Source organism: Lagopus muta, chromosome 6 (assembly GCF_023343835.1).
Source record: "Lagopus muta isolate bLagMut1 chromosome 6, bLagMut1 primary, whole genome shotgun sequence".
Lineage (NCBI taxonomy): Eukaryota > Metazoa > Chordata > Aves > Galliformes > Phasianidae > Lagopus > Lagopus muta.
The window spans coordinates 34,189,768-34,202,709 of record NC_064438.1 but is presented as its reverse complement, the minus strand read 5'-3'; the positions used below and the strand labels follow the sequence as shown (position 1 = coordinate 34,202,709).

Genomic DNA, 12,942 nt, shown 5'->3' with positions numbered 1-12,942 from the left:
GCAGTACGGCCGGCGCCGGCTCCTCCCCGCGGCCGCGGCGCGGCTCCCCCTCCTCCCACCAATCCCGTACCGGGCGGAGCGCCATGGATGCCGCTGGCCGCCGTCTGCTCCGGGGCTCGGGCCGTCGCCGCTGCTTCGCCTCTTCCTCCGCCTTCCCGCGGCGCTGAGGAGAGGTCGGCTCTGGTGAAGGGGCTCCGCAAAGCCGAGGTGAGCGACGGGGGTGGGAGAGGCGCGGGGAAACCTTTATCGGCGTCTTTCGCGAGCCGCCGGGCCGGCTCACCCCGCGAGGCCTGCGGCTCGCCGAGAACTCGAGCGTCGTCTCCCGGCCCGGCGGTTCGGTGTCGGCGGGCCGGGGGGAGCGGGAGCCGAGGCTGAAGCCGCGGCCGAGAGGCGGTGAGTCCCATCCGGGCTTCCTGCGGGAGACCGCGGGGCGGTGCCGCCTGGAGCCCCTCGGGCCGCGCGGGGTGGCGCGAGGAGGCGGCGCGCGGGCCGCTGCTGAGCGGGAGGCCGCGAAAATCCCCTCGCTCTGGGCCGGGGCCGCTGGGGGTGCGCGCGGGCCCGGGCCGTCGCCGGGTGTGGGTGAGGGCCGCCGCGGCCCGGCCCCTTGCTGGGGCCGCCTTCCCGGGAGCCCAGCGCTGCCCCGCTTGCTGCTCGGCTCTTCGCTGCCGTCTGCCCCCGGCCCCGCCGAGTGCGCGGACGGCAGGTGCTGCTCTAGACTTAGCCCGCTCTCGCTGCCTCTCCTATGTGTCTCGTTTCTGCTGCCTTCACCTTTTCTTCCCTCCCTCCTCCCGTGCCCTAACGCCCTCAGCCCCCCATTTGAGGTTAATCATTTAATCGCCTTAAGGAGACTGCTATAACTACAACGCGATCTCGGTTGTTATTTTATTTAGTCTAGAACAAGAAATACGGTCTGTAAAGTGCTCGGTATTGTCGGCAACTTTTTAAGTATAGAAAACGAATTTAGTAACACGAATTACTTTTTACAGTTTGCAATCCAGCAAGATTGGAGCAAAACCAAAATATTTGTAGCAGCAAGCAGTTCTTGAGTTATCTGTAATGTCTTTATGGCTTTAAATGGTAAAAAGTCTTATTTATTCTGCTTTATTTTTGTCTCATCTTGGATTCTAAGTTGTTGTGAAGCAGTACTGCTGGTTCCTTGTCCTTTTCTCCGTGTAACACCAATATCTGGCTTTGTATATTCTTGTCTGCCCTTGGTGGAGTTATGTTTTAACTATTAACTCATTAGCAGCAAGTAAACAAGTCAGCAGACTTTGTCCGGGTCTGGCCGCTTCCTCCCTCCTCTCCCACACGTGTGAGGGCCCCGTCCAGTATTCTGTGCTTTCCCATGTGTTTGCTGAACTTACCCTGTTTTTTTTTTTTTTCTTTTTTCTTCTTAATAAGCTATTCTAAAAATCTTTCTATTGTATTTAGTTTGAAGTTGGTTCATAATCATGAATTTGTTCTAATTTTTATTAAACACTATGGTTGTGCTTGCTTACTGATCAGAAATACTTCCTAGCATTTTTAAGGGACTTTTTTTGGTCTTCAGCTTGCATGTACAACTGTGGCACTGGGCCAACAAATAATGTTGTTTTCCTTATAAGTATGTGAATTATTTTAATTATTCATTGTGCTTAAAAAAATGTGACTTGTGTATGTTTTTTTAATTAAAAAAGAAACTTAAAAACAGAAGTGATCCTGGAATTATCTTTTTTCTCCTTTGACTTAAAGAAGCTTCTTTTGATTACATTTCAGAGTTATTTTATTGGATGAAGCTGAATTTGTAAAGATTTTTCATCTTTAGTCATTCATCTCAATTTGTTTTGGTGCCGTGTAATTTTCATTTGAAATATGGCTTTTGGTGTCTTTTTGTATTGGAATACTTGAGTGGAGAGAGAATCCATCTTCCAGAAAGTTGGGTGGCTTATGAAAAGGATATATTAAAGGGAATGGAACAGACACAACAGCAGTGTTTGTCTTTGTATTAGCTCTGAGAACATACAAATAGTTAAGCATGATTTTTCTATTTATATTTTAAATTTTGAGTTATTTGTAACAGAAGGCTTTAAGTCTTGTTTGTCAACTGGATCCAGAGATTTGTTTCCAAGAAAGTGGAGCAAACATATTACAGTTGACTCATAAAGCTTGACAAAGAAAAAAAAGAAAAAGATTGCTGGTCAGATATTTGGATGTTGTCTTCACGTCAGCCTGAAAATATGCTGTATGTTTTAGAGGAGAGCAGATGTGAAATACTATAAAGATAATTGTTGGTGTGTTTTTTTTTTCTCTTTCCAGGTGAAAGCTGCAGGAGCCTGGGCCTGCTGAAGAGAGGGATTAATCACATTCAACTTTATCTGACTTGAACAATTAAAGGATATTTTTGGTACTTTTAAATTTAAGCAGAGGCGGCTTTTTTTCTTGTTGGCTGTTTTTTGTGGGTTTTTTTTTGTTTGTTTTTTGGGTTTTTTTTTTTGGTAAGCCATGGCAGATGTGGACCCAGACACATTGCTGGAGTGGCTGCAAATGGGTCAGGGAGATGAAAGGGATATGCAGCTAATAGCGCTGGAACAGCTATGCATGCTACTTCTGATGTCAGACAATGTGGATCGCTGTTTTGAAACGTAAGTAGTTTTGCCTTTCATTTATGGTGTGCTGTTTTCCTCTTTTGATAGCCCCATATAACCTTAAGCATTCATGGCATTCAACATTGTTGAAATTTAACATTCTAAACTTGAAAAACTTTCAATTTTGAAAATGGTCTTACAGTCCAAACCTGAGTATCTGTTATGAAGTGTCTGCTAATGTGTAAAGTACTGTTTTCTAATTACAAATGTAGTGCCATGTGAATGATTCACAGTGCCTGTTCTGACTCATGGTTTGACTGTTTAATTTAAATAAATGTATTCAGAGTTGCAAGGAGGAAGAATGTATTTTACCTAGCGCTGCTAGAGGAAAAAAACTTTTTATGAGTTACAACAATCATGATATATATAAAAGTATCCATGCAGTTGCAACACTTTTCTTAAGAGCTTTTTTGAGCTCTGCAGACCAAAACCACAGATATTATCTACTTTTTACAGAAATACTTTGTCCTTTCTTTGAAGAAGGTTGGTCTTTGTGCTGCTCTGTTTCTTGTCTCATCTGTACACCAAGTATCCAGTTCTTGTTCTCACTCCTTTCTTCTATTTGTCACAAAGTGCTGATGTAATCACTTCTGTTGCTGTGTTTTTGTTACACTACTTCCTGTGAGTAGTATGGAAAGAGGAGGCAGTAAAAACAATTGGAGATTTTAGTATTTATTAGCAGTGTTGTTACTTTTTTGTTTGGATTGGTTTTTTGTTTGTTTGTTTTAGAAATCTTTCCATCATCCTCCTGCATCTGCTCCATAATCTGACATGTCTTCTGAGATCTGTTGTGTTGGTTAGTTTTTTTTTCTTCCCTGGTTCATATTTTGATCTTCTTGCTTCTCTCCTCCTTTCCATCTTTTTGTTCTCAGTCACACTTTCCTTTTATTTTTTTTAGAACCGTTTTTGAGAACCTTCATGATATGACTGGTATCTTTCACATTTACTTTGCTTCGTAGGTGTATAGGTTTAGGAGCATTTAGCTCTTCTAGCCCTATAGAAGAGAACAGCTCTCAGACTGTTATAACTTCATAACTTTCACTTCATAACTGCTTTTATTTCAGAAAGTGTAAAATTTGTGCATCATACATAAAACAGGGATTTCTGATAGTTGCGGAATGCTGATCAAAGTCTTGTATGCTGCTTTAGAACTTGAAATTGGCTGAGCTTGGCCTTCAAGCCTCGTGGGTGAAATTTTGGAATTGAAAGGGACAGTAGAGTGATGCATTGGACTTTGTACCTGTCCCTGAGGACAGTGCTATGCTTTCAGCTAATTTAGTGACTTATTAATTTACCTCTATTAAAAAAAAAAAAAAAAAAAAAAAAAATTTGATAATTCAGAATGATTTTTTTTTTTTCAGTCAAATCCAAGCGAACTTTCCACTTGAACTATTTAATCTTGAACACAAATACAATTATGGGAATAAACATTTGAATAGATATCTTCTGTATATTTGAAAATCAGGAAAAAAATGTCAGCTTTTAAAATACAAACTAGTAGTGGTGGGTTTTATATCTTTTTTTGGAGCCGACTTTCATTTCAAAATGAATGAATTCAGTAGTCTGAAGTGGGTTGGTTGTTTTTTTTTGTTTTTGTTTTTTTTTTTTGTTTTTTTAGTATATGGAATGCAGTGCTTTAATGTCACGGTGCTATGGTTTTAAAGTTAATTCTAATCTATGACAGAAACAACATGGAAAATATCTTTTAGCATTGTTTGTTTGTTTTGAGTTTCATTATAATTCTGCTGGTCTTCTAACTAGTTGGTTTTATGTCTTTTACTGTTGTAGACTTCCCTCAAACAGAAAACTGAAGAGAATAAAATGAGAGTTGGAAAGATGTTATCAGGGTGTGACTGCCAGTTTGTATGATTTTTGTTTCAACTGCTCCTTCCAATTGGCACTGTTAGTGCACTGGTTGTGGTGGTTCTGTGGTGTTTGGTGTGCTAGCAGTTCATCACCTTTCAAAGGAAGGGCTGCTGCCCCCATTTATCATCACTTGCCGCTGCTCATTACATGCGCTAAGGAAGCTGGACAGTTTTCTGCTCTTATAGTGCATGAAAGCAGAGTATGGAGGTGGCTGATAACCGCTAAAGGTGGAACAGTGTGACTGCAAATGTGGGAGAAGTAGAGGGAAGTATACACTCTTCAGTGGAGAGCTTTTCATTAGGCTGTATCACAGCCTACATTTCAAGGTTACTCTCTTTATTTTGAGGCTCCTTGTAAGAAACTGAAAAGTATTTTTAAAATCTTTTCCAAATGGGTTCAAGAAGTCAACGTTGTCACATCCTGAAAGAGAGTAATGAAGATAATATCCAGGATTATTTTAAGGTTGCTATTCAGTAATGCTTTTAAAGAAGTAAGAGTAAAAGGGACTATCTGACAGCGCTATTGCCAAACACGTTTATCAGTAACTAGTTTTCAAAATGGTTTCAACATATGCATGATTTAGAATGTGGTATTCTAGATTACCAGATTCTGGTAATAAAAAAAAAAAACAAAAACAATCTCTAGACATTACTGTTTTCTGTTCTGTTAAACCAGGAAAGCGTTCCCAAACTTTTGTATGCCGTGCAGATGTTGTTTCAAGATCTTTAAACTGTTTATTGCTGTTCATGACACTGACTAACAGACTTCTAAGGAAATATTTCATCTGTTGAATTCAACAACCAAAAGGTGGAATTTAGAAATGATTAATTTATTGGAGAATAAAGTAAAAGTTATTTCAGGCATCAGTGAGATGAGTGACTTCAATTATTTAGCACCAGTCCTCTTTGACACACGAAATTATTTGCTTTTACAACATAAGAAAAAGTTCATACTTCTACTGAAGTGTATCTGGTGATTAAAAGCTGCATATGGTAAGGGCTGACAGAGTGAAACAGGCACATGAAAAATATCGACATGAACGCTGTGCCTTTTCCTTGAAAGCACAACATTGTTTCCAGATAAATTTCTGCAGTCTTTTATGAGCCATTGTATACAGTTATCACTTAGGAGGAATAATCATAAACTGAAATAACTACAATAAATTTTAAAGAAAAAAATGATGGGTTCAGAACATTATACTGCAATTTTGAAGAGAAGTAATAGAGCTGCTTTGCAAACGCTCTCAATGAAATGAGATGTATTTGATGTATTCTAAAATTAATAATTTGTGTGCAAAAATGGGGGATATTGAAACTAATCTTTCAGACCAGATCACAAAAATGAAAGTGGTCATAACTGCCTGATGCTGTATTTTGTACAGTACTGTGGCAGTATCACAACGTGTGGGGTGTGCATCCTGTGTGAGATAACAGTACCAAATAATTGGTGTTTCTTTAGTTTTCCCTGGATTTAAAATTGCATCTAATTAAATTGCTTTTAGCATTACTCATGTGTTAGCGTTAAAATCAATTGGTGGCATATTCATCTTCTGGTGATAATGAATCACAGCCCCTATTAGTCATTTTGCATCAAGTATGTTTAACATTTCCACAGCAGCAGCAGCCAGTAGTGTGAGATGTGGAAACCCAATGAGTGACTAGAAGTGGTTTTGCAAAGTCATTGAATGTGGGAATAGCAAAACTCATTGTGATTAAGTGTTAGTCCCAAATGGTGGTTAAACAGTGTTGTATTGCATCAACAGGATGACCTGCAGAGACTATTAGTTACAGTCCCCCATTATTACTATAGGCCTTCTCCAAATAACATGTGGCAACTTTTCTTCTTCCCCTTTAGTTTCACTTTATTTTGGTGAAATAAAACGGAAATTCCTCAGACATAGGTTTTGTGATGCTGCTTTCTTTATCTGTAAGAGTAATTACCTAGTGAGAAAGATGCTATTTTCTTAAATTCTAAAAAAAACCTTATAAAACAAGGCAGTAGTGTAACAATCAGTAAAGTCTGTGTGAAAGCTTTCCTATTGTGTGAACAGATACATAGGCCAATTAATGCATATGTGCAGGTGTGCAGAGGAGTGTTGAGCTTGGAAAGAGAAGATGTCTTCCATTTTGGCTCCACCCTGAGTCACATCTGATTTGGTCAACAGGAGGTATCAGGAGTTAACTTATTTCACAGATATAAAAAAAAAAGTTGCAGAAAGGATTGGAATTTGGAGTTCTAACATGTAAAACAGAAATCATTTCAGGTTTTGGGTGGTTTTTTGTGTTTTTTTTCTTTTTTTTTTAAGATGAATATGTTAGTTTTAATTTACATTATATGTTGTTTCAAGATCTTTAAACTGTTTATTGCTGTTCATGACACTGTCTAACAGACTTCTAAGGAAATATTTCATCTGTTGAATTCAACAATCAAAGGGTGGAATACATTATACCTTGTTCTTTCATGAAGTGTTTATTCACTAGAGACAAGGTGCATTTCCGCCACGGATTTGTTAATGTGTAGTAACAAGTGTAAGATAAACTTCTTGTGGAAAAAGTCTCCTTTGGTATGACCTAGTGAGACTGTGGAGAAGTTCAGCTCCACATCAGCCTGATGGCTTACGAGTACAGACTCCTTTGTTTGTCTTGAACTTGTTTTAGGCTGCTTAACTTGTAACAACAAAAAAATTTGCTTGGTGTTGCATAGTGGAGAGAAAATAACAAAATGGGAGAGCAGCTCAGTACTGTGTGTGCTATTTTTGTTCAGTAAACAATTGTATAACCCCAGTAAGTCAAAATTAGATACAGACAGAAAAGCAATTTTTCTTGTAGGGAAAGGGATAAGAATTTGAAGTGCTATTTTTAAAGTTTGTTTTGGCTTTAGAAGTATCTTTGTAATTTAGACAATGGTAAAGTGCTCTTTCACAGACCTAACAGTCATGATAAAACTGACAGGCTGAGAGGGCAGCTCTACCCATATGAAGTTTGAAAAGTCATTCATGATGTATGTCTCTTACAGGTTTGCCAGATGTTTTTGGTGGTTGTTTATTTGTTTAGAGTTATATCACTCCTGTATGCGGTTTGTGGGGGGGTTTTTTCCTTTCTTTTTTTTTTTTTTTTTTTTTTTAATGGTTGGAGTGCAACCATAAGTAAATGGGGATAAGTATTGCTGTCAACTATAGGCTGCCATTTTTTGTTGTTTTAAATCATGCCAAGCAAAAGGTTGTAGTGAATTATTGGTTTGGGCTGATGCAGCTATATTGCTCAATAAATGAAATACTGTAAGCTTTACCGTGGCAACATTCATGGGATTCCCATTAACTTGTTGCCTTCTAACAAAGGCGGAGGATGTAGCAGCAGTGAAATGCCAGTGCTGCAATTCCTCATTGTGTGGATAGACTTCAGTGTAGTGGGATCTTCAGCATTCACAGATATCCTTTCTGAGATGGGAAGTACAGAGATAGTAGGGGTGTGTGTGTTGTATTTTTCAGGGGGCTGTCATGTTACAGCACAATGTTTAGAGTTATTTCTGACTTTTAAGGCTATCTGTTTTTTGTTGGTGCTTGGTTTGAATTTTTCTTGTTTATTTTTGCAGTGGTAAAGAGTTTTAACACACTGACCTCTCTCTGGTTGCTCTTTGTAAAATGGGAATTATGGTCTTGTTGTCACGGGTGCTACGGAGATTAACTAGCCTTGTCTCGTCATTTTGAGAACCTTCATGGTAACAAATGCCAGACAGGAATTCTAGGTCAGCTAAATACAACATCCTTTGTAATGTTGTACATCCCTTTATTTCTCTTGGATACCCCTGAATTGAGCATCCTGTTTGACAGAATCACTTCATGGAGGTAACACTCCCAAAAGGGCTGGCTGTTGTGGTCTGCCTGGGCGGTTGGTGCCCCTTTTCCTCGTGGACTGCAAGTCAGTCACATTGTCACTGTGAACATACTTGCATATATGAGGATATAGTCAGCTACTGATCTTATTCCTCCTCTCCAGCTCTTCAGTCTAGAAGCATTTTCCAACCCTGGCTTCATCCATGCTGTTTACAGTAGTACACTTTTCTTACTGCTACCAGAATTTAGTCAGGTGTTTATAAAACATTGTACATGAAGCACCATCTTAGGTATTTCTCTTCAGAGTTGCTTTCCAGGATGTGATTCCTCACTTTTTAGGTATGACTTGATATATTACCTAGACTAAGATCAGAAAATAAGTCATTTATGTGTTTTTTTTTTTTTTTTTTTTTTTTTTTTTTTAAGTGTATTTTGTTTAAATGATCCTGTGCTTCTGAGTAGTCCAGACAGTGTGTGCAGACGATGTGCTGTTAGGACTGAGCACAAGTGCTGGCAGGCAGCTGAGCTTGGTTTTCTGCCATAAGTCACATGTCTGGGACCAGGAGTCTGAAGCCAAAGGCTTTGTCAGGTGGTGAGGACTCTGTGTCAACTGAATACAGCAGTCACTTGAATTGGCTAACGCACCGTAATGCTGGAAGCAGCAGTATTAACTGTTGGATTGGAGGAGTGAAGTGGCGTGGTTTCTTGTTTAAACTCAACAGTAGTCTTTAAACTACCAGTGTTGTTGCTGTTCTAGGCAAAGTTTTTGGATGTGCTTAAAATATGAAAAGTAGTTACAGAAATTAATTTACAGCAACTGTTTTTTACTTCCTGTGTATCTTTGTAGTCTGGCAAGCTGCAAAAGAGCTGAGTCACTTCATTTGTGTTTAAAGGCTTATAGCAGGAGCTTCCTGCTGTGGTTGTATGAGAATTGTGCATTCTTATGGATGCTCCTGTTTGTGAAGGACAGGGGAAAGACAGGCATAAGCGTTGGTGTATGGAGTTGTGCTGATACGGTGCTGTACGTTTTCCTAGCCTTTCTTGACATCTTGTCAATATGATTGCATTGTTTTGATAATGTTTAGTTCTGAATTTTAAAGCTACATATTAACTTATGTTAGGCATTATTTTCTCGTTTGAAAGAATAAAAGCTGTTACAAAAGGTGTTTTTTTTCTATACTAAAGAAAACACTGACTGCTTTTTGTTTGTTCCATTGCAAACAGACAGTCTGAACAGAGTTAGTTTTTCAACTTTGAAGATGCACCAGCAACTTATTTATTTGCTGTAGTAATTTCTTTTTTTCTGCTATATGTCAATTCTTTTAGTTCACACACACACGCATACACAGAGTTCAAATGCAACATTAGGAAATACTGCTTTTCTGAAAGAGTGGTCATGTGTTGGAATGGGCTGCCCAGGAAGGTGGTGGAGTCACCGACTCTGGAGGCATTCAAGAAATGTTTAGATGTCGTGTTGAGGGATGTGGTTTAGTGAGAGCTGTTGGTGATTGGTGGACAATTGGACTGGATGATCTTGTAGGTCTTTTGTCAACCTTGGTGATTCTATGGTTCTGTACAGCCTATATAAAAGCAACATGGTGAAATCAGTTTTGATACTGGGATACTTTAAAATTAGGAATGATGTGCTTGCTTATTTTTCCCTCGCTAGGTGTTGAGGCCTGTGATAATGAAAGGTTTGTGTTCTTTTCTCTTAAATCTGCAAAGCACAATCAATTGGAACCTATAGTTAATACAGTTGTGTTGATTGCTGTCCTGTCCTATCTGTCCATTTAGTGCAATAATTATGTCCTCAACTTCTCTGCTGCTGAGTATTCAGCAGTCTTATTCTTCCATTGCTTTCTAGAGGTGAATCCAACAAGTGGCCACTGTGATACAGATACTCCTGAATGCCTTGCTTTGCTACATATCAGAGGAGACTTCTGTTCTGAGTGTGATCTTAGATGGAACAGCACTAGGTTCTATGTAATTGAATGGTCTAATCTTCAGTAGCAGATATTTAACAGGTCTCTTTCTTCTATACTAGCCTGCCTAAGGAAGCCAGGATCCTTAAGGAAGTAAGGATTTATCTTAGACTTAAAGCTTAACATACATGGCTTGTGTGACTCCCTGTTTGGTTCCTGCTGGGGTCAAGTGTACTCTCTGACCCAATTCTGCATTAAACAAACAAACAAACAAAAAACCCTATAATGCTGATAATTAGAAAATTCTCCTCTAAGGACCTGGTTGATAGAATTACTTCCAGATGGGCAGTGCTCTTTGTTGTGCTGCATTTGCTTACAGTTCAGTAACAGTATGTCTGTCTGAACTCAAGATCTGATTGAGGCAAAGCTCAGAAACTGCTCATGGAACCTGTTAGGACATTTTGATGCATAGAGACCATCCGCTAGGTCTCAGGTGTCAAGTGCCAATAACCTGAAATTCACAGAGCTGCAGAATGGAAGGCCACTCTTCATTTCTATGGACGTGACAGGGTTGCATCCCTTTTATTTCCCTACTTGCTGCTGCTCTCTTTTCCCCCTTCCAGTCCTTTCTCTTGGACCACTCACATAGACACATTCTTACCCCTTAGGCATGTAGGGCAGATTCTCGTAGTTGCAACCATTAGAAACCCACATAATACTTTAATGCAGATTTTGGGATTAGAGGGAGATCACTATAAAGCTCACCGAAGTGCTTAAATTTGTAACACTTATCCACACCATACCTACAGTGAAATGACTGAAGTTGTTCAAAATGTGACAGCTGTGTAATGTTATGCTGTAATTATTTTATCCACATGTTTGAGATTATTGTAGCTCAAACAACTAAGGATGTGTTCCCTGTTGTGCTGTTTCGGACTAACAACACTTAGATTCTGTGTCAGTGGCAGGATAGCAGAAACTTCAGGAGCTGCTAAGGCCTGAGAGAACTTAGCAGACAAAAAAGAATCTGAACTCTCTGTATAGGAAGTGCATGAGTCCAGTGTGAGAAAACGTTCTTCGTCCAGTGGAACACCTGTGTGTTTTTCCCCAGAAAATAAACACAGCCCTATTTTTACTGTAGAATATTGAAATCTGCTTCTCCTCCACCCCCCAATATGAGAATGTTTTACAAGATAGTCGCTCTGTTTAAAACTCTGCAGTACTCTGCAGTAGTGGTCTATCAAGCAACAAACATTCTCACTGTGTTGAACTGCTGCTCTTGATTCTACATTATCTTCCAAACTTAGGCAAAATACTTTGGTAGTAGATGTATCTTCATTACAGAACCAAGTTCAAAGCAGGCTTTGTTCTTTTTCAGCCTTCAGTAAGACTAGTAGTACTTGGCGTGTACGTTCTATGTCCTCTGCTTGTTCTAAATATTATTACTCTGAGTAAAGCAAAGCAGGACATCTTCCTTACCCTGTTTTTGCATGCATGTGCAGAGTGGCAATTTAGGTAGCAGCTGTGGGCCTAATGAGAGCAGAGCAGTTCATTCTTTTGATTTCTCTTGGAGAAGCTGGAATAAAACAAAACTTTCTGTAGAGGCTTACTCTTGAAAGCAGAAGATGCTGGTGATGGCACTGCATGGGTAGTAATGTACTTTAAAAATATGTGAGGAATTAAAATATGGAAATCCAATGCAAAGATGTAATACATTAAACAAATCACAGTTCTAAAAATTGCTGAGATATTGAGATAAGATTGAGTAATGTGGGGTGATGAGTTTGCATGCTCATCTGTATCTGTCCTTTTGTTCAAGTAGATGCTAGGTTTTCAAGGATGGGTGGAGTCTGTTCATTTTGTTCTTTGCTCAGTGCAGTGAAATACTGATCTGCTATGAGAGCCCTCGTGCTAGAACATGACAAATATTATTAACTTGCATGTCACAGGCAGTAGATTAGGAGGAGGTGCTAAGCAGACTGTTAGGAACTTTTCAAGATAGGTGCACATAGTGTAGTAAGGAGAAAGGCTCTGAGTGAGCCATGAGTGAGACTCAGACTTAATCTAACATGTCTGATGTCACAAGACTATAGGAAGAAGGCAACATCTAAAACCTACAGAGGATGTGTACATGTGTTTTCATTCCCGCTGGCTTGCTTATATGATGTCAGTGAAAGTCAGTCAATGATATTTGTCCTCAAGAAGCTCACACTAGTTTGCTTGATTTAGATCAGCATAGAAACATCTTATTAATCGCAATCCGCACCATCAAACTATTGTTTAAATTAAAAGAAATAATTTATATTTTGATAATCTTGGGGTATTATGACCCAAAGAATGAAAGACTACTTCAAGTGGTCTTTGGACAAAGCTTCTTGAAGGCGTATTTCAGAAATGCTTTTAAATATAACTTGATAATTATGTTTCCATAGAATTACAAGAAGTCAGTAGCTGACTTGAGCAGCTGTTACATGTGAGTAGTGAAGAACCTTGTAGGCTTCTGTTTTCCTTCCACCTGTAGCATTGTAGGTTACAAGTGTTAAAGGCCTGTGCTGCAAGAAACGAAATGTAGCGATGTGTTAGTCTGGACCAATGTTAAAGAGCAGTGAATGGATATCCTAGAGATTCTATCTATGAAAATTGCATCTCAGGTGTTGTGGATTGCGTTGATCAAATCTTTTTCTGTTTTATATGAGAA

At 39.4% G+C, this 12,942-nt stretch overlaps 1 protein-coding gene across 8 annotated transcripts in view; it reads left to right on the top strand.

Moving 5' to 3' along the window:
* Positions 1 to 71: 71 nt before the first annotated feature.
* HECTD1 (HECT domain E3 ubiquitin protein ligase 1) overlaps positions 72 to 12,942 on the top strand; it is a 57,669-nt gene continuing 44,798 nt past the window's right edge. For 3 of the 8 annotated variants that reach the window (XM_048949252.1, XM_048949256.1, XM_048949250.1), the window contains exons 1-2: positions 73 to 207; positions 2,296 to 2,621. In XM_048949252.1, the coding sequence (XP_048805209.1) occupies positions 2,482 to 2,621 (140 nt within the window). In that variant the 5' untranslated portion in view covers positions 73 to 207; positions 2,296 to 2,481. Of the gene's footprint in view, positions 208 to 2,295; positions 2,622 to 12,942 lie in introns of all 8 variants that reach the window. The other 5 variants (XM_048949258.1, XM_048949257.1, XM_048949254.1 and 2 more) reach the window with 3 other exon arrangements.